This window comes from Rattus norvegicus, chromosome 19 (assembly GCF_036323735.1).
Source record: "Rattus norvegicus strain BN/NHsdMcwi chromosome 19, GRCr8, whole genome shotgun sequence".
Classification (NCBI taxonomy): domain Eukaryota; kingdom Metazoa; phylum Chordata; class Mammalia; order Rodentia; family Muridae; genus Rattus; species Rattus norvegicus.
The window spans coordinates 19,798,653-19,820,915 of record NC_086037.1 but is presented as its reverse complement, the minus strand read 5'-3'; the positions used below and the strand labels follow the sequence as shown (position 1 = coordinate 19,820,915).

At 45.9% G+C, this 22,263-nt stretch overlaps 1 protein-coding gene across 2 annotated transcripts in view; it reads left to right on the top strand.

Moving 5' to 3' along the window:
* Positions 1–4,027: 4,027 nt before the first annotated feature.
* The window catches only part of LOC134483215 (uncharacterized), a 42,459-nt gene continuing 24,223 nt past the window's right edge, over positions 4,028–22,263 (top strand). Inside the window, exons 1-6 of one of the 2 annotated variants that reach the window (XM_063278490.1) lie at positions 4,028–4,157; positions 5,190–5,349; positions 5,818–5,961; positions 6,595–6,761; positions 7,473–7,578; positions 7,697–7,798. In XM_063278490.1, the coding sequence (XP_063134560.1) occupies positions 4,031–4,157; positions 5,190–5,349; positions 5,818–5,961; positions 6,595–6,761; positions 7,473–7,537 (663 nt within the window). In that variant the 5' untranslated portion in view covers positions 4,028–4,030 and the 3' untranslated portion in view covers positions 7,538–7,578; positions 7,697–7,798. Of the gene's footprint in view, positions 4,158–5,189; positions 5,350–5,817; positions 5,962–6,594; positions 6,762–7,472; positions 7,579–7,696; positions 7,799–22,263 lie in introns of those variants that run through there. The other variant, XM_063278491.1, reaches the window with a different exon arrangement.

Sequence of the window (22,263 nt, the reverse complement as noted above, 5' to 3'; positions counted from 1 at the left end):
TATACATACACACATACACACATACACACACACACACATACAAACACATACACACATACACACATACACATATACATACACACATACACACATACACACATACATGCATACACAAATACACATATACATACACACATACACACACATACAATACATATACACACATACAAATACACCTATACACACATATAGACAGACATATACACACATATACATATACACATATACACATAGATGCATACACACATTCATATCCACACGTACATACAGACATATACATATATACTCACATACATGTAAGCACATGAGTGGAAGCCAGAGGACAGCTTGGCCCTTGTTTCTCTCCTTTTTACTACGTGGGTCCTGGGGATTGAGTCAAGCTCATCAGACTTGACAGCAAGCCCCTTTAACTGTAGAGCCTTCTCATTGGCTGTCAGTTGCCTCTTTCCACAAATTCTATCCATGGTGGGATGTTTACAGTTGTTATTCTCATGATTCCTTCAGCAATAGTGCAGACATCATTTACACTGCATTAGGAGTTATAATTCATGTAGATGTCAGGAGAGCTGGAGGCGTGGATCAAGAAGAGAGCCCACTTTCAATGTCATTATGTGGTATTGCCTTAGGCCCTTTTATACACTCCCCTGGCTTTGTCTGAGTATATATTTGAGGTCTCTCTATGACTGTGCAAAGAAGTAAGAGCTAGGGCTGGGCCACAAAATAGGAAAGTACTTGTTCATCCAAAAACAAAAACAAAAAACAAACAAACAAACAAACAAAAATAGCTCTAGAGTGAAATATTGGTGCTAGTGCTGAACTACACAGCCAGAAGGTATTTTTCTAAGTAAATAACACACTATTGGGGATGACAATATGATCAAATATCCTACAACATAAGTTTGCAATGCTACCTACATTTTATAAATCAAGTCTGACCACCGTTTTGGTTGTTTCCAATCATGTCTGAGTGCATCATCACGGGAATCCCAAGGAAAATCAGAAATGGGTTCTTGAAGCTGTTGCACAGGGCCAGTATAGACCTAAATACCACAGAGGAAACCTTGATTCTTATCTCAAGGGATCATTCACCATCCCTCTTGTCACATAACTTATGGCAAGACGTCACCTTTCCTAAACTTAGCCTTTTTCCCAAGTGCTGCAGAAGGGAAGATCTGGTGTCAAGGGGTCTGGATTCAAACCACAGGACACTGAATTCATTTAAATAGGTGTAGTTTATTAATGCACACACCAATACAGTTCAACCAGAGCAACAGCTCACAACTGTGTACTGGACATTGCTAGGCCCCGCTCATTGCAAAATCCACATGGGCTCATGCAAAAGTGTTGGAAATGCTTCGGTCTATGGGCCCTGACTCAGGCCATTTTACACATAATTGTTCCTATTTTCCTTGAATCTATTGGGTCCTATGTGAAGAATACACTTGGGGAACTTGTTAAGATTAACAAACCTCATAACATACAGAACATAACAGGGTATGTGACCAGCACCACACAGTTCAACGTCAGAGTTTTTTGTTCTTTGTTAGTGTTTTTCTTGGCATCCATGATGTGGAGGCGTATTACAGAACGATAGGAAAGACCTGGCTGCTGTGTAACAAATTCGCTGCTATTAAGGTATGTAGGGGGGCAAGACCTCAGCAGTAGCCCTTAAGATGGGAAGGAGATGATGTGTTTGATAACTGAAAGGAGCTGCCTCAGCTGTGTTTCTCTGCCTGCTCAGTGCCCATTCAACATCACTCTGTCCCTGAAGAGGAACTCAAGGTCTGCCCCCTGCTGCCTGTGAGCCAGGACTAGGCACAGAAAGGCAAGGCCACAGCACTGGTTTCCAATCCCTCAGTAATGCTGGATTTCCAATAATGTACTTGTATACACAAATACAGTGTGGTAAGTTGCAATAGATACTAATCATTTCTCACATAGGGCAGCACTTGATTGACTACAACTAATTCTATTAAAAAAAAGAAACCTGGCTCTTGTAGAAATGTACAAAGAAATATCTAGGATGGTGGGGGATGAATTCTGCCATGGACTGAACTCGTGGAAGTGGGGTTGGGAGAAAGATGCATGGTTAAATAGCCCACCAGGTTCACATTGTGTCAACTTGATTTAATCTAAGGACAAAGAAGTGGAGTATGTCTGATGGCTTTCTTCTAGTCCCTTTAAAGCATCACTGGGGTTTGAACTCAGAACTTCACACTTCTTGCTGGGGCAACTACACTCAAGGAAGCTTGAGACTGTCATAGGCACAGTATTATGCTATATATACAGAGTAGATAATACTAAGATGTTCAGATGGTGATGTCCATTTGTTTGCACTCTTAATGTGGACCTAAAAAAAGAGAGATCAAGGTCCTTAAAATAGAAAGATCAGTTCCAGTTGTTTTCTACCATTCCAAACAGAACGACTGGTAGGGAGAGAATGGTAAATAATCGAGAATTCGTAGATGATGCTTTGAATGAAGTGTGGATTTCTGTGCTGGTTTAAAACAGGGTCTCAAGTATCACATGTTGCCCTCTACCTGGCTGGCCAGGATCACTTTGAGCTCAGATAAACCTCCTTTCACTTTGTAATAAATAGGCTTATAAGAGTGGCCTCGAAGGACTGTGCAGACAGCATTAGCCTTTCACAGTTGAGGTGTGTAACCCACAACTATAGTTTTAGCCATGTTTTTCCATGTCTACCAGCTATTTCCGATTGTTGCTGTTATATGCCTGACAATCAAGGATGCAGAAAAATAACCTGAAACAGAGTAAGGACATGGTGATCACATCTTTGCCTCTTCCGTACGTTCTGGATGAGGTTTGTTAAAATTCCAATATTGCAAAAAGCTTTATATAGGGCCCATCACATTAAGGGTCACTATGCACTGTTCTATCTAAAATGGCCTAATCAGAACTGACTCCCATATAACACTTCCTGCGATCCTCATATGAGAAGCTTGAGCTTTTAGTTTTGCCTTTTTCTTTTCTCATTCTTTCTTATTTTTTGCTATATAAGTTGAGACAAAGATAGTTAAGGCCATGAATTTGCCCCCAAAATTTGAACTACGGATGTGATCAATCAGTGTTAGTGGGTACATTCTATAAAATATTCATTTTTTACTATGATAGATGCTTTTGTGTTTGGTGGGGTGACCATTTCCCAGTGTACAGGTGCTGGGACCTTGCTCTATCCACTTAATGATGTTTATAGCCTCATTTTAGACGTTTCTGTGCCACCCTCTATATCTCTTGTGTATTTTATTTTTCTGATAAAAGCTCATGGTATATCTTACTCAGGCCTGTGAGCAGTGCTCCTTTGGCGACATTGGTGCAAAGAGCAGAACCCCACAAGCAGCATGAGGTTCCCTTCGCTGGTGGCTCCAATATTGCACTTTCCTCTGCCAACTGGTCTCCACACTTTTCCTAGCACCATAAAGACTTCAACTCTTTCTCCTAAGGAATTTTCTGGCAATTGTCGATTGCTAAGCACATGACTTCATGAGTGTTCCCCTAATACACACGCATGTTGTAACCTACCATGCAGACTATTTCTTGATGTGATATAAAGCACCTGTACATAATGAGACAGGAGAACTTTTGAGTGCATATTCAAGCTGGTGTGAAATCTCAGGAAGGTTTAATGGCTTACATTGGTGAATGTGGACAATTTGAGTTAGGATGAGACATTTTTTGGGAAAGATTTGAAAGGAAACATTCATTTAGATGCATAGGAATTACTAAGGTTTTTTATAATCAAGCCTTGAGGAAAATTTGGCTTTGGAAGCAGGATATGCTCAGTGGCTCTGCCCCAGGAAAGTCTCCTGGAAAGGGCACCTCAGCTTATGCTCAGTACAGGGAGAACATTAGCAGGGAGGCAAAGTCTGCTCCCCATGACATCTGCTGTCCCTTCTTGGACATTCTATTGTCTCCTAGAGAGTTCTGGCATCCTCTGTGATGTCACCAGTGTTGTAGTGACAACGGTGCCCTAGTTTCTCTCAGTCTGAGTCTGGCGGTTACAAGCTAAGACATGTTTTCCCGTCTTCGCAAGCTTTTTGGGAGGGGGAACGTCGATTCTGGAGAGACTAGAGTGAAGGAGTCTGGCCTTTCGTCTCAAAGTAATGATGGACAAAGACAGCACTTCTGGGGAATGTGGAGTAAGTTCTGGGCATTGTATTTTGAGTTTCCTGCCAGGGTGGCTGCAGGCTTAAGCTGACCTTTCTAGCAATGGGCCACAGCAACTGGAGCATCTGAAAAGGAATTGAATTTCCACGAATATCACAATTCCTTAAAGTCAGGATTTCAGAACTTTAGTTTCCCCATCCCCACTGGGAGGATATGGTAAGGCCAATGCTATTATACTGTGAACTTCTGGTCTTTACTTTTCAGTTCATTTGTTCTGTTACATTGATATAATAACACCATCAGTAGTCATGGAGGGTCCACCTGTTCTGAGTTTAGACAGGGCAGCAATGTATTTCACTATCATTGCTTCTTTAAATACAGTGGGTATCTGACAGTAGTAACAGGGAGAGATTGTGCTCCAGGCAATAACCTTATGTTCTTAGACCTTCTCTGATTTCTTCTAACTGGCAGGGTCATCGTTTGCTTTATATATTAGAGGTTGTATGTTACAAAAATTTTTCTACAATACCAAAACTATTTGGAACGTGTAGACCAAGATTCAGCCTGTAACCTATTCGCACTTCTGGGGCATTTGGTATTTCACATAGGGACACTGATAAGTCTGTTGAACATATCCTCCCTGGAAATGCATTTTACATCCAAAGTTGTTGGCCTAGAGTATCAGGGTAGGACATCTGAGTGTCTCCAATCACTCAAGTCTTGTGGATGGTGAATTTATCATCTGAGTTCTGAAGCCACAGGGGTGAGGGTCCTGAAACCAAGCTGTACCCTGTTCAGCTGATAATAATCCTGGAGAAGCCATCTCCAGGGTACATGTAAGCACATGATGTCCGGCATAGGGAACACCTGGCTGCTTACATCTCTTGTTCTCTATAGAGTAGTGGGAGAACTGAGATCCACTGAGGAGGTCTCTTAAGCATAGACCAATCGCCTAGCAGTGACACTGGTTTCCTGGCTTGTTCTCCACTTTAGGCCTCACTGAGGTCTATGAACACTCTATGCATTCTCCCCATGCAGGTTCACTTGTGTTCTTCTACCTACAGACTCTGGGAGAGAAACATCATCCCCTGGCACTGACCTAAGCAAGAATCAGGCCAAGAAGGAAAAGGAGAGGCTGATTAAAGAGCTGCAGCTCATTACTGAGGAGAGAAATGACCTGAGAGATCGCCTGAGGTTTCTGACAGACAGATCCAAAAACAACAGGTATAAATCACTCCAAATGCTCTTGTTTCATTCCTGGGTCTGCAAGGTCACCTTCATCTTATCCTATTAAGGTTTTGGGTTCTAGAAAGCTGTGCCTCCCTAACCACCCTGTGCTAAACCTCACCTCCCATATAGTGGAGTTTCAGAACCTGACTCTTCCTGAGGAGTGAGATTGAAAATGGACTCATGTGCTTCCATTTATTTAAAAGCAGAACTTGTGGTCTGAATGAAGAATTCAGGGATAAAGTCAGGGAGAGTGAGTTCCCAGTGTGCATTTGCAAAGCCCTTGACAGCTGGTGGCTTTGCAAGATTGTAATTGCAGTGAGTTTATGGTGAGTCTCTGTACTTGCTAGGCAGGGGACTGAGTGCTGGAAGATCCAGGCAGCAGCCTGGGGTAATATAGGACCCAACCTGAGTTCATATATTCCTAAATGCTGATGTTCATTGTATTCTATCATTTGGGGCCAGGCCACACTTCAGGCCAAATCCATATTATGAAGACCTGGAGAGAATGGAGGAGGTGGTCATGTCAATTCTGCACAACTTAGAGATGGAGAACAGTGAGGTCCATGAGAACAACCATAAGCTGAAGAAGGAGATTACCTTCTCTAGGTAAGTCCTGGTCAGAAAGGCTATCACTTGTGGAATGGCCATTTCTGACTTTCTTTGTTCTGGATTGGACGGTCTTCAGCTCTGGTACTATCTCTTGTGCTGTTTACACATCAGTGTTCCAGGGTCATTGGGACTTACTTTTCAGTTCCATAAAAGACTGTTACTCATCCCAGGATTGTCTAGGCATCTTCAGAAGGCTCTAGAGAGAACAGTACTGATTGAAGTCAGCAGAAGGTTATTAGGCTGACCTGGACCTATGGTGTCACACCAGGTTTTACAACACTCAGTGCGTGGACCACATGGTTAGCATGACCTTCTCTTGGTTCTACTGACCTCTTTTGAGGGTGTTTGCCCACTACAAATTGATGTTGGCCCCATGCTTTGGGCTTTCATGGATAGTTGTAGATCCATGTTCTTTCTCAGAGGTGTGGACACTAATTGGTGTCAGGCCAAGCAAACAATTTATTCTTCCCCGAATTAACTCTTTATGGTTTGTGCAGCAGCCTTATATGTATCAAGATGCATTTTATTAAGTCTTCATGGGTATGTGGGACCTGGTAGAGTTAGTGGGACTTGGGAGTAGGAATGGGAAAACAGGCCAGCATGATCTTACTATGCAGACTGTATTTCCAGAAACCTGCTCAGCCAGCTCCTGATGGAGAACACATGTAGGAAGAAGTTGGTCCCACTGAAGCAGGAGAGCAAGGAGGTACATCTTGATTGTGCACTGAACCAGAAATATTTGGTTGACTTCAACAAGAAAGATAAAGACCATCAACGGCCAGAACCACCATTATCAGGTAGGGACGTGTTAGCTTAACAATATCTGATAAAATTTGCCAATTTGATACATCTTTGCTTCTCTTACCACCTTTCTAATTTACACTCACAACCAGCCAACCACCTCATGTAATGGAATTGTTCATTGCTCTGCCTATGCACAAGTATTCTAGGAAGTTAACCACTTTTCAGTAACTGAATTATTGTGCAAGCATATTTTGCTGCTCTTTTTGAAGCTGCAGTCTAGAAATGGTGACAGATGAATAACATATCATATTATTGCATATACATGTGATAGATTGGATCCTATGTAGAGTTTTGAACAAGTTCTTGGTTCTTTGACAAGTGACACTCTGTGGTCATGCGACTTCTTGTGTAGGAAGCACCTTTCTGGGATAAGAACCAAGTGCAAATGTCAAATTAGTACTTGTCATTGTCATAACCTTGGTGACATATGGACATCTCCTTTCTTCCTGCAACCCAATGAGGTTCCTTCCATTGCCCTGTTCTTGGTTTGCACTGGTATAAGTCTGGGTCCCATATTGTCAGCCCACATTACTGTGACGTTCTCTGGAGATTTTGCCCTGCCCACAGAGTTAGCAACAATGATATCACTTAAAATGTCCATGTCGACTGTCCAATAGAACTGAGGTGGTAGAAGGCAGCATTCTGACAGCTGGCTTGCATTTCCCCACCAAATCAGTGTCTGAAAAACTGCCTTCCTCTCCCAGGTCTCAGAAAGTGCAAGAGAGCTGGAATTGGACACACACCAGTAAGAGAGCTTCCTGAAGAATAAGTTGCTTTCTCAGGAGTCCCTGATGACCAACATCCTGAATGGTAACAACATTTTTTGGATGAGTATTCTTCTTCAGAGTTAATTTGTCATTTCTTAGAGACCCTAAATTTATATACCACTAAGCCATCCTGACTGATTGAGGTCTTACTTTCTTCTCAGAAAACAACACTTGAGGGACAACTTGGGGGACCGCCTTTCATTATGTGTGCTAGAGGAGAAACAGCAATACGTCTGTGCTTCTAAATGTTCGTTAAGAATATGCTTTTAGAAATATTTTTGTTATGATTTTAATTGAAGTTTTCTTTTTATTGTTTCATATTTATATGTTCTTGTTACTATTTTTACTTTCAAATATTTTTAAATATTTTTATTCATTTTAATCCTGTTTTGTTGTAAAAATGTATTTGTTATGAATAAAAATTGAATTCTATCTCTTGACTCTTAAGACCATCATTCTTACTCAAGGTTCTGTCCCTTCCTGTGGACCTAGAACTGACAGCTACAGATGGATCTCTGCATGTTCCATGGAGCCTGGGCTAATAAGTGAATTCAAAGTCACCAAGGGGTACCCAGTGTCACAGTGTCTTTTGTGTGGAGAATGTGGCTGTTTCTCCGACACACACTTTATGAAGTAATCACTGACATGCTTTACCCAATTGTTATGGTCCATGTGGTTCTTCTGAGAGAGCAGCAGATGCTCTATCCTGTGAGTCATCACCACAGCTCCTGCAGGTAGCTTTTGTTATTCCACATGATGTGCTGTATTAGGTGGACAGGATCACCTCCAATTAAATAGAGAGATCTCAGGAGATGTGTATTCACAGGAAATTTACTGAGCTGTGCATGCTCAATGTGTTAGCTTGCCAGCCATCCCTACAGGGCTCTGGTGTTCCCACTGCTCATTGTGGGTCAGGATCATCCTCCAGCACCACTTAGTGTCCATATTAGAGCAGATCTTTCACCTATTTTCAATGATGACCATATGTATTCTGCACATCTGACAAAATACAGAATAGAAATTAGCTTCCTGTTGGCCAGATTGGCATAATGAGTTTTTTGATTGTTAGCATGAAAATTATTTTAATCTAAGCAGTTTAGGGAAGAACCTCAAGGACACCCATAGTGAATGCAGCCTGCAGCTGTGAACACAGGTTTCTGTTGGAGAGCAGGCCTGTGCAGGCCCAGAACCTAGGTGGGACAGTTCAAGCTACCTTTTTTCCATGGCCAATCTGGGATCATATTGAGAATGTATTTTTTCCAGGTGACTGATTTCCAATTTATGGAATTGAACTAAATTACTGAGAGTGGAGGTGACTCAGAGAGTTAAAGTACAAAAGGACCAATCCAGAATGTCCACAAAAGCTTGCTGTCACCCCAGGGCTTTTAAAAGCTCAGCAGCTAGAGAAGCAATGTAGTATTTGGTTATTCTCATGCTTGGGTCTAGTCATTCATTATAAGCTGACCATGACACAAAAAGAGTCATCTGTGTCACAATAGAAGCTAGTTGTAACTAGATTCACCCCCACACTATCACATCACCACCGTATTTGAGGTTCTCAGTTACTATCTAGGAACCTGGAAGAGGCCTGGGTCTTGCTACACAAACTCATAATTTATGTCTTCATGACACTGAGTGCTTTGTTCTGCTGATGCTACCATTGGCATACAATACCTTGGATACTTTGTGCTGACATCTGTGACATGAGACAATAGTTCATGCCATCCTAACCTGCATAAACTGTCCTTAGAGTACGGTGTAGTCAGAGGGGCCTTTTTTTTCTCTCTGAATTTTCAAAATATTTCAAGTCTTCAGACAAGTCTTCAGCCACTGTCCAGTGCCTGTCTTGAGATGTCCACATTGTCTCCTGGGAGTATTCATCCAGCCTGCTCTGTAATTTTGTAGAAGATTAATAGGGTTCCAGCCCTAGGATTTAATTCAGTGTGATTGTACTTTCCAAACATGCTCAAAGCCCTACATTCCACCATAGCCTGTGTGATTTAGAGAAAGAAAATAAAGAACCACATTGCACTTGAAATTTCTCCTCCAACAAAAGGAGAGCCTGCATAGGGCCTTTAAGTAACTCTAAGTCCCAGCTTCTGCATAACTCCCTCCATCGACTCCATTATTGGTGTATTTTCATTACTGCTCACTTTATTTTTGGTGTGCAAAGAATGTGTACCATGTCAGTAAAGTGTGTGTGTGTGTGCGTGTGTGTGAGAGAGAGAGAGAGTGAGAGAGAGAGAGAGAGAGAGAGAGAGAGAGAGAGAGAGTTTGTGTTTGTTTGTGTTTCTGTGCAGGTGTTTGTGTATGTTCATCCATGAACTCACTATCAATTTTCATAAAATGACTTAGAAGACTGTAATGAAAACTGTCGAGGTGCATGCAGACGTGTGTTACTAGTGTCCCACGGCACCTGGCAGGTAACACTGAAATGGTGGTCTACTATAATACAGCCTAGAAACAGGCTGTGGATGGTTTACACAGAGATTGTGACGTCATCAGCACTAGAGAGAGCAGCAAAAGCTTCATTTATCACATGCTGCTGTTACCAAGATGAGGCAAAGCCTTATCCTACAGAGAGTCTGGTATGATTTGATGGCAGGAAATAAACTTAGTACTAAAATCATTCAATTACAAACGAAGAGGATAATACAAAGAATCATAGGAAGCAAGAGCTGTTTTTTGAGGAGATCCATAAGAGAAACAACCCCTTTCTGAAACTAAGTACACACCACAGTGTCAATACCTAAATTATCAAATCAGAAATGAAAAGGGGGATGAAGCAATAGACATGTGAGTGAATTCAACAATCATTAGGGCTTCTTCAGAGTCCTTTACTACAGAAAAGTGAAAAATCTATTTGATATTGGTAATTTTTCTACACAGATAACAAATACCAAGTTAAATCCAAATGTGGGATTTAACTCATAAGATTATTCTCATAAGAAAATAGATAGTATTTAAACGATGCCACTACAAAAATTAAAAAATATATATGAGGGCCACTAGGCTTTAATGCAGCCTTTCTACCAGACGTTTAATGACGACCCAATAACAATAGTGCTTCAATTATTCCTCTGATTTGAAAGAGAAGGAACATTGCCAAACCCCTTCTCTGAGTTTCTCTTTTTACCTAGAATTCCTGAGTCTGTTGCTTCTTCCATTGTCACCCCATCAATAGAGCTGCAGGGCGAGTCTGTCCCGCCCCAGAGGGTATCTGCCAGCTGACAGGGCTGGGTTTTGCTCTGCTTGCCCCTGCTCCTGCCCCCGCCCCCGCCCCTGCTCTTGCCCCTGCCCACGCCCACGCCCCACACCCGCACTCGACATCGCCTCCGACCCATCCCCCCCTCCCAGCCCCACCACCGCCCTCGACTCAGACCCGTCCCAACCCCCGCCCCCAGCCTGCCCTCACCCCTACGCTGCCCCCGCCCCGACCCCCCCACACCCATCCTCTCCTTCGCCCCCCACCCCCGCCTGTGCCCTCACCGCTGCTACTTGCGTTGCTACCATTCCGTCTTCGACTCCCCTGTCGACCCCACCGCCACTGCTGCTACCTTCTCCCACTTCTTCAGCCCAAGACTTTTGAGATCCCGGATTGCAGCGCTCTGCACTAGGAGGCTAACGGAGGTGAGGAGAGCCTAAGGGACAGACCCCAGGCCTGGCCCCAGAGACTTGTGTCTCCCCCTCCCCGGAAGTGCTTTCCCGCAGTTCTCCATTCTGGGTTCAGTTTGTGGGGACCCCAGCAGGTGGCAGGCTTTGCTGATCCTCAGGTGTGAGTCTGGGACAGTGGTGGGACTTATGGTTGAGGGAAGTCTTTCAGGTAAATGCAGGCTTTTCTCAAACTCTTGGACCATCTGGTGCCCTCCCTGGGGTCACAGGACCTGTGGAAGTTGGGAAGCCACTTTTCGCTGTCCTGTGTGACTTTCCCTGCAGAGTGAGCTCTCCTGCAGGAGGTACTCTCACATGCTTCTTTAAAAGCACCTGCTCCTCAGATCCAGATCAGTTGTGAAAACAGACTTCTCAGTGTCAGTGTGCCAGCTCCCCCTCCCAGCTCAGAGCTGCCACACCTAAGGATCCTCAGGCACCAGTACTGGTTGGGTCTCATGGAGGAGTTAGAGCAAAGCGCCCCTTCTGAGAAGTGACTCAGAACAGAAGGTTCCTACAACCCAATGAGGTCTCTTCCAGTTGCCCTGTTCTTGGTTTGCACTGGTATAATTCTGAGTCCCAGATCGGCAGCCCACATTGCTGTGAGGGTTGCTGGAGATTTTGCCCTGCCCACAGAACAGAAGGTTCAGAAGAAAGGCCAGTTTGGCATAATGAATTCTTTTGATAGACGGCAACAAAATTATCTTAATCTAAGCAGTTTAGGGAGGAACCTCAAGAGCATCCATAGTGAATGCAGCCTGCAGCTGTGAACACACGTTTCTTTTGGAGAGCAGGCCTGTGCAAGCCCAGGACCTAGGTGGGACAGTTCAAGCTGCCCTTTTTCCATGGCCAATCTGTGTTTGTATTGAGAAAGTATTTTTTTTCCAGTTGACTGATTTCCAACTTATGAAATGGAACTGACTTACTCAGAGTGGGGTTGACTTAGAGAGTTAAAGTACAGAAGGAATAATCCAGATGTCCACAAAAGCTTGCTGTCACACCAGGGCTTTTAAAAGCTCAGCAGCTAGAGAAGCAATGTAGTATTTGGTTATTCTCATGCTTAGGTCTAGTCATTCATTATAAGCTGAACATGACACAAAAAGAGTCATCTGTGTCACAATAGAAACTAGTTGTAACTAGACTTATACCACATTATCACATTATTACTATATTTGAGGTTCTCAGGTATGATCTTAGAAACTAGAAGAGGCCTGGTTCTTGCTACATATAGTCATATTCTATATCTTCACAACACTGTGTGATTTGTTCTGTTAATGCTACCATTGGCATACAATACCTAGGATATTTTGTGCTGACATCTGTGACATGAGACAATAGTTCATGTCATCCCTTACCTGAATAAACTGTCCTTAGAGTACAGTGTAGTCGGAGGGGCCTTCTTTTCCTCTGAGATAGCAAAACATTTCCAGTCTTCATACAAGTCTGTCAGCCATTGTCCAGTGCCTGTCTTGAGATGTCCACATTGTCAGCTGAGAGTCTTCATCCAGGCTGCTCTGTAATTTTGTAGAAGATTAATAGGTTCCAGCCCTAGGATTTAATTCAGTGTGACTGTACTTGCCGAACATGCTCAAAGCCCTGTGATCCACCCTAACCCTCTGTGCTTTAGAGAAAGTAAATAAAGAACCACATTGCACTTGAAGTTTCTCCTCCAACAGAAGGAGAGCCTGCATAGGGCCTTTAAGTAACTCTAAACCCCAGCTTCCCCACAACTCCCTCCATCAATTCCATGATTGGTGTGTTTTCATTACTACTCACTTTCTTCTGTGTGCAAAGAATGTGCACTATGTCAGTAAAGTGTGTGTGTGTATGTGTGTGTTTATGTGTGTGTGTGTGTGTGTGTGTGTGTGTGTGTGTGTAGTCCCTAGTGAAAACTGTCGAGATACATGCAGACTCATGCTCCTACTGTTCCATGGTACCTTGCAGGGAACCCTGAAATGGCGGCTACTTTAATACAGTCTAAACCGGGTGTGCATGGTTTCTGTAAGGTCACCACTACAGAGAGCAGGAAAAGCTTCAGTAGTCACATGGATGTGGTCAATCAGTGTTAGTCATGCCCTTCCAGCATGGTAGACTGCAGGTTGTCTGTCCCCATCACTTTGCTCTCTTGTGCCCAAACAATGCTAAGGTCAGGGCCATTGAGCCGTGAGGCAGAGGCTCACCACCCTCAGTGCTGCCTACGACCCCTAAGACTGTCTCTTTCGGGTGTGTGCGTGCTGGACACTCATGGATCCTGAGATCTCCGCAGCTGAGGTGAAACAGTACCGGAGCCATTGCAATGTGGGCACACATTTGGTTGTGGAGCTGGGCCACTCTTTGACTTTTGGTGAGTGGAGAGACAACTGTTGGCTGAGCCTTTGGTGAACTGGATGGCCCCTGGCCACGTCAGCAGTCAGCAGTATCAAAGCTGAGCAACCAGTGTTTTATGTTCCATTTTGTCATCGCTGGTCAGTGTTCTGATGCCACAGCACATGGCTGGTCTCAATCTCCCCATGTGGCCACAATCCCTAATTGATATTGCCTCCACTTCCCAAGTGCCACTGGGATTTCTGTAGAACCCCTAAGGCAGCAGCAAGCAGGAGCTCCTGACTATTCCCTCCCTGCTCTCTGGATCTGCAAGTCGTTCTGTGTACATATGGCTATTCCCTCATAAACCCTTGATGCCATGATACCTTAATAAACACTTGAATCATGCCCTGATGGCCAGTTTTCAACTGCTACCTGACACAATCTATAATCACCTGGGAAGTGAGGGACTGTGTGGATCAGACTGGCCTTTGAGCATGACTATGCGTGGCTGTGTTCACTGCTCTGGGAGATGCCAGACAGCCTCTTTTCTGATCCTAGAGTCCCTATACCCAGCCACTTGTCCCCTCTACAGCCAGACCCTACTTCTGCTCCTAGGCACTGTCTTGGACTTCCTTCCCTCAGGTGGCTTCTCTCCTTTGGCTGCTACAGAAACCTGTTATGAGGACAGGAACAGGGAGTTAAGAGTTCAAAGCCATCTTCCCATTGATGTTCTTTCTCAGAGGTCAGTGGGACACTTAAAGAGTTTTGTGTATACATTTTATTAAGCAAAGGACAATCATACATCAGACACAGGAAACTAACAGCACATCTACTGGACCTCCTTCAACACCTGGGCATCTCTTCTGGCCTGTGCTTCTGTGTGCTGAAACCTGGGGACCAACTTCCTGTGGGGTTTCCCAGGATGACTGTGCACATTACTACACTGACGTAAATCCTCAAAACTCACAAACAGCAACGGGACCGCCACAGGAACGGGTCTCCATCAACAGATACCACAGACCAGCAAGCAGAAGCATGGGAGGGTGGTGCTGTGGTTCACACACTTCTCTTTCCTCACTAGGGCAGGTGACCCGCTGGAGAAAACAAGGAGGCAGCAGGATGGAAGAGGAAAACTAAAACCCAGTCCTTGCATTAAACACCCAAGCACATTCAGACTAGAAGAGAGAAGTTTGCCAAGAATGAGGGCCACTTTGGGCATCCATCATCAATAGCCCTGGCTGTCTAGGCCAGCATCAGATCCAGCAGTCTCCAGGCAGGTGTCAGCCAGGCCCTCAAGGGCACTGAGAGCATTAACCATGAAGAATAGAACAAGATCTCTGCCTCTTGCCTGCCTGACAGCCAAGCATGTGTATTCCCTGGCTATGCTCACGCTGGGACCCCTGCTACATATTAAGATATAGAGACCTGATAGTTGATTAGGACCCTGTTCGAAAAGGAAGACACCGGATATTTCCCTCTGGCATCCATATGTGCATGCATGGTTGTACAAGCTGGTAGAATCTCTCTCTCTCTCTCTCTCTCTCTCTCTCTCTCTCTCTATCTCTCTCTCTCTCTCTCACACACACACACACACACACACACACACACACACACACACACACACACACATATTCAAAGTTTTGAAGCACAGCAGAAGAATCTCTGGGACTCTAAGCCTGACCAGCCTCATCTGTGAGCCACAGCTTCTGTGTGAGAGCTTGTTTGTGTGAGAGGCGTAGGGTGACTGAGGAAGGTTGCTGGTGTCCATCCCTGGCCTGCATGTGCATGCATACAGAGACATGGACACATGAACATGCTGAGTACCCCTCATCCAATCCTGAAGTCTGAAAACACTGAATTTCAAATCCAGGCATTCTCCTAACCTACACCTTCCCTCAGGAATTGGAGATGAGGCCTTGCAAGAATCCTCAACCAGTGAGACTGGCCCAGACCTTCTGAGATCCATTCTGCCCCAGGAGAACACAGCAGGTGTTATCAGGACAACTCAGAAACTCAAAACTCCAGCCTGATGCAGGGACCGCTTGCTGGGTTAGGAGAAGACTCAGCATCAGGTTCCTGAACGAAAACATCACCTCTGAACACACGGGGTCGCTGTGGCATCTTCAGCAGCAGCTTAAATGGACTAGGGATGACTATGGGAATCTGCCTGCAGGGTGATGTGGGAATCTCTTCATTAAGGCTTGGTCACCAAGTGATGCCCCAGAAACCCTTGGACCCCGCTACTCTTCTTGGGGTACAGTCCAGGCAGAGGCTGAAAATAAAACATTCTGATTATAAACTGAGTTTAACAGATAATCTGGAACCTGAAGGCCACAGGAACAAACGCCTGCACTGCAGGGGTGAGGTGTCACTGCAGGGATGACCACACACTACAGGGGTGAGGTGTCACTGCAGGGATGACTACACACTGCAGGGGTGGATGACCACACATTGCAGGGGTGAGGCATCACTGCAGGGATGACCACACACTGCAGGGGTGAGGTGTCACTGCAGGGATGACCACACACTGCAGGGGTGAGGCATCACTGCAGGGATGACAACACACTGCAGGGGTGAGGCGTCACTGCAGGGATGACCACACACTGCAGGGGTGGATGACCACACATTGCAGGGGTGAGGTATCACTGCAGGGGTGACCACACACTGCAGGGGTGAGGTGTCACTGCGGGGATGACCACACACTGCAGGGGTGAGGTGTCACTGCAGGGATGACCACACATTGCAGGGGTGAGGCATCACTGCAGGGATGACAACACACTGCAGGGGTGGATGACCACACATTGCAGGGGTGAGGTATCACTGCAGTGGTGACCACACACTGCAGGGGTGAGGTGTCACTGCGGGGATGACCACACACTGCAGGGGTGAGGTGTCACTGCAGGGATGACCACACACTGCAGGGGTGAGGTGTCACTGCAGGGATGACCACACACAGCAGGGGTGAGGCAATACTGTGGGGATGACCACACACTGCAGGGGTGAGGCATCACTGCACGGATGACCACACACTGCAGGGGTGAGGCATCACTGCAGGGATGACAACACACTGCAGGGGTGGATGACCACACATTGCAGGGGTGAGGTATCACTGCAGGGGTGACCACACACTACAGGGGTGAGGCGTCACTGCAGGGATGACCACACACTGCAGGGGATAATGACCACACATTGCAGGGGTAAGGCAATACTGTGGGGATGACCACACAGTGCAGGGGTGAGGTATCACTGCAGGGATGACCACACACTGCAGGGGTGAGGTGTCACTGCAGGGATGACCACACACTGCAGGGGTGAGGTGTCACTGCAGGGATGACCACACACTGCAGGGGTGAGGTGTCACTGCAGGGATGACCACACACTGCAGGGGTGGGGTGTCACTGTGGGGATGACCACACTGCAGGGGTGAGGTGTCCCTGCAGGGATGACCAGGAAGCTGACTGAGCTCCTCAGGGCACTCCCTGTCCTGAATGTGCTTCCTTCTAGGTGAGCACTGCAGCTTTCAGGGTGCTGGAGGCCTGTTTGGGCAGCAGTAGAAACTGCTAGCCTTGTTATTCACAGCTGAAACTATCACACAGGATATTCCAGAAGTGACCACCACCAAAGTGGGGCCTTTCACAGCATTCTGGGTAGGATGGCACAAAGCCCCATAACAATTTCGCCTGTGATCCATACCAAATGTCTGCTGTCAGTGCCTGTCTCTTAGGAGCCACCTGGATGATCCAGGGGATGGTCCTGAAGAAAAGGCTTGGCAAAATTGAGGTCTTCAAAGCCAGAGGAGCAGTGAGGAGGTGCAGGGGCCGTAGACCATGGAGACTGATATATGCTGATGCTAGATACCCAGACTCATCCCTGTGTCCAAGCCGGGATGTAACAGTGGCACCTGGTAAAGGCCCCAACAGTGTCCTCCAGGATTCCACTGTCTCCCTACTTGCCCTCCACCTCACCCACTCCCAGTGGCTCTTGGAGTCAAGGACGTCATCACCTTTTTAGTTTTCTTGTCATATTGCAGGTACTGTGACTCGACCACTCTTCCTCCTGCAGGAGACACATCATTTGTCACAGAACAGGACTGCTGCACCAGGAAGACCCAGAGCATAACCAGGACGCTACAATGAAAACATGACTGGCCCTTCATGCTGAATGACAGGAAAAGCACCCAGCCTTCTCTTTGTTGCAGACTGGATTCCTCAGCATTCCTGCTATGAACAGGGCACTAGTACCCTTCACAGGATACTTAGTGTTTATAAGACATTTATAGAATTCATCTTGTATATAGGCCATTGGGCTAGGAGCCAGCATCAAGGCATCAAGTAGGAGGAAATACAGAAACATTCTAGGAAGGGACAGCCAGGGGCCAGTGGGATGGCTCAGTGATTGAGGACCAGAGTTCAGATCCCAGCACATGGATGTTCACAGTCATCTGCAGAATCAGATCTAGGGGGTCCTATGGCCTCTCCAGCTCCCAAGCAGCTACATGTGTGTGTCTTAGACACTTCTCACTCACCGTGAAACAACCTAAGCCACAAAACATCCCACACCTTCTTGGATGGGCCCATCCCTGGGGGAGTCTTGTGTGTTCTGGGCTTCAACTCTAGGAAGGATTGGCACTGTTTTATACAATGTCTTATTCCTTATATCAGCAGAGAAAGGAAAAAAAAAGATCCAGTCCTGGAACCCTACAGGATACTGCCATGATGCCACTGCTGTGCTGGCATAGGTTTAGAGATCTCTCCATGATTCATCTGAGTCACCTAGAGCTCAGGGAATGATGGAAAAGCACACGTGAGTCTACCCAGAGCTTGCAACCATGAGAAAGCTCGGAAAACACAGGCCACTTGTGGTATTCTGATCCTGGGTCAATTCAAGCCTCTTGAGCCTGGAGCTAAGACAAACAGGCACACTGGCCTGAGTGCACAGGCCAGATCTCAGAGCCTGTTTGCCAACCACGGAACACTCTAGATCCCTCCTCTCAGCTGGACCTTGTTCCTCTACACCTCATGCGCCCAAGCTTCTCAAGAAATGAAGCTACCAGGTTAATAGGACAACAAACTGAAGGCAGCAAGAGCCTTCAGCCGCCCAGTGTCAGTGACATCTTTCTTTCTTTCTCTCTTTCTCTCTTTCTTTTCTTTCTTTCTTTCTTTCTTTCTTTCTTTCTTTCTTTCTTTCTTTCTTTCTTTCTTTCTCTCTCTCTCTCTCTCTCTCTCTCCCTCTCTCTCTCTCTCCCTTCCTTCCTTCCTTCCTTCCTTCCTTCCTTTCTTTCTTCCTTTCTTTCTTTCTTTCTCTTTCTCTGTTTTAATCTTGGAGACAGGGTTTCTTTTGTGTAGCTGATCTGGAACTGGCTCTGTAGAGGAAGCTGGCCTAGAATTCACAGAGATCTGTCTGCCTCTGCCACCAAAGTGTTAGGATCAAAGGTATGTGCCACCACCACTGCTTATCCTTCTGTTTTAAAGGAAGAATGTAGCCCTACATGGCAGCATGAGTTTAGTCCCAGGATGGACATTCTTTATCACCAGCTCTCAGGGTGGAACTGGATATGTGACCCTGTGCTATAGCACTGTCCAGAGTGGGCAATGCAGCTTCTGAAGAGGAATGCAGGCCTGGCCTCCAGACCTCCACCTTCAAGGCCTCTCTTGAGAGCCTGATGCCCTGGCAAAAGAGACTCCATCTCTCCAGAGGACCTGTGCAGTCAAATGACACCTCAGTGATGAAAACTATCAGTCCCCAAAGGCATGCCACTGAGCAGAGATAGCCTCAGTCATGCACCTCTGCCCATCCCCACTTCCTCATGTCAATAACTCAACCTTTCATGAACTAGATGGCAATACTTGAGGCAGGAGGATCAGTAGTTTACTGGCCAGTCTGGGCTCTATGAGACGCTCTCCCTGAAATCAGAGCCAGCAGGAAATTCAGTTTGAAAGCTCCTTGTAGCCGAGCTCAACGACCTGGTTCAGAGCCTGGGACCCCGCACGGTAGGATAAAGTGACTCCCATGGCTTTTTCCTCTACCTTCAACACTCATGCTTTGGCATGCACACCCCTACAATGAGATCAATACACATGGAATAAAAAATTAAACAGAAACATTAATGAAGACAATGCAGACATTTTTTAAAAAGGATCCTGGGAACCCTCACTTTGCACTTTCCTTTCCTTTGCCTTGGGAACATCACCTGCACCAGAGGCTGAGACTTCCTGCAAGAGAGAGAGGAGAGATGCACTGTTCATTCCGCTGGAGCTGTGCAAAGACCAGAGCCACCTGTCTTTCCTGATAGTGGGAGCTGGGCCTAAGTGTGGGCTGCTCCTACTAGAGGCACCACAAGAAGAGGACCACCTTCCTCGAACCTTCCTGGAAGTCAGAGCACTGGCTATGGACTTCCCTCAATCCTCAGAGGACTCTTTCAGCGATGGCTCAGAGCCTCTTAGGACAGAGAGAGACCAGAGCTTCCCCCCAAAGCAAGATCCCTGTCTTATCTGACAGGTATGAGGGCTTAGGGATGGGACAGAGGATGTGACAAGGTTACATGTAGCACAGGGCTAGGTTAGTAAGGCAATCAAATAGGAAAGAATCCTGGAACATTCCTCATCTGTTCTTTTTGCTCTATTCGTAGGGATGAGGTGGCAGTGTGGGGTAGAGGACTAGGACACAGCACAGCCTTCTCTGCACATGGTTAGCTTTCTAGGCTGCCTGGTCACTGTGACCAGCATCTTTTCAACTGTGCCACTCTACTACCAAGGCTGACCCAACTGGTGACCATGTAGCAATAGGACTTTACTGACTTAGCGACATCTGGAATCACACAATGTTCCTGTGTCACAGAAGAGGGTTTTTTTTTTTTAGAAAAGGATTTAAAAAAACTATTTATTTAATCCATATGAGTACACTGTCCCTGTTTTCAGACAGTAGAAGGTAGTAGATGAGATTAGAAATGATTTTGAGACACAGCATGGTTTTTGGGAATTGAACTCAGATCCTCTGGGATAGCCGTCAGTGGTCTTAACCACTGAGCCATCCCTCCAGCCCCCAGTATATTGTATTTTCAATGTTGTTTGTTTTATTTCTTTACTCACGTATGTCTGTATGGCGTTTCTGGGAGTGCAGGTACTCATGTGCCTGTGTAAAGGTCAGGGACAACCTGAGCACAGGTCCTCACCTTCTACCTCTCGTCCATGGCTATGTATGCTAGGCTAGCCCTTCCCCCTAATCCTAGAGACTGTCCACTTTAGGCTCCTATCTCCCTGTGGGAAGGACTGGATGACAGACACTACTGCATCCAGGTTCATGTGGCTTCTAGGGACCTAAACTGTTGTTGGGCTTGTTCAGATGAAAATAAATCCAATTTCACAGCCCAGGCTGGGCCAGGCAGCGCACAGGTCTTTGCTGCTCTTGCAGAAGACTTGAGTTCAGTCTCCAGCACCCGGGTCAGGTGGCTCACAACCACCTGAGACTCCAGGTCCAGGGACTTCCAACCTCTTCTGGATAAACCTACATGGCAAAAGCAGGGCTGGGAGCTGGAGGCTTCTAGTGTTGGCTTCTCCCTGCAGTAGGGGGCAAAACGTGGGCATGTGAGACAACATGGAACCCTGTAATTCTACAAAGTGCAGAAGCTCCTGATGTCCCTCATGGTGCCCCAGAGCCTGCTCACCACTCATGGAGGCTTCAGTAACATGGCCTTGTCCTGACCTGTGTGCACTGTGCATCCTCACTCTCTACCCCCTGCTTTTCGGCGTTGGAAGTCTCAGGTGTAGGAGGCGCCTACCATAGGCCTCTTCTCTCAGCATTTCAGCATTTTACATTTTATGTAGTTTGTGGTGTTCCTGTGCCATGATATGCACATGGAGAGCAGAGGACACAATGTGGACTCAGTTCTCTACTTTCACCAGATGATCAAACTGAGGCCATGAGGCTGGGTGGCAGAGCCTTTACCTGCTGAGCTGTGATACCCACTTGACCTTCACCAAGCATCCTTTGCTGTACACAGTTACATCAGCCTGTGACCCTCATCCTCCAGACTCTTATGAAGCAAACCCCATAGGTGTGGAGCTCTCATGTTAGCCAGGCCTAAAGGGGAAGGCAGCAAGCCCTTCAGGAACTCTAGAAAAATGTCTATACTGGGACTAAACTGGTGCTGCCATGTAGGGCTACATTTTTCCTTTAAAACAGAATGATGTGTGGTGGTGGTGGTGTACACCTTTGATCCTAACACTTGGGAGGCGGAGGCAGACAGAGCTCTGTGAATTATAGGCCAGCTTCCTACACAGAGCTAGTTCCAGGTCAGCTACACAAAAAACAACACTGTCTCCAAGAGTAAAACAAAGAAAGAAATTAAGAAATTAAGAAATTAAGAAATTAAGAAAGAAAGAAAGAAAGAAAGAAAGAAGGAAAGAAAGGAAGGAAGGACTTATATTTGTATACAATGAGATACCTGCCTGTCTATGCCTGAACCATCATGTTAACTATAACTCTTGTCATATCTGTATTAATTCAAATACTGAAGGCTAAATGGGTAAATCTTAATGACAATACAATGGGGGGGTGCTGAAGAGATGGTTGATTTAGTGGCCAAGAGCAGAAGACCGAGGTTCAGTTCCCAGTGCCCACATGGTGGCTCCTATTAGGCTGTAATTGCAGTTCTAGGGAATCAGTCTGGACTTCACGGGCACCACACATACCACATGGTGCACAAATATTTATTAGGTGAAACACTCGGGCACATAAAATAACTAAATAAAATATATGGTTAACAGACACTGTG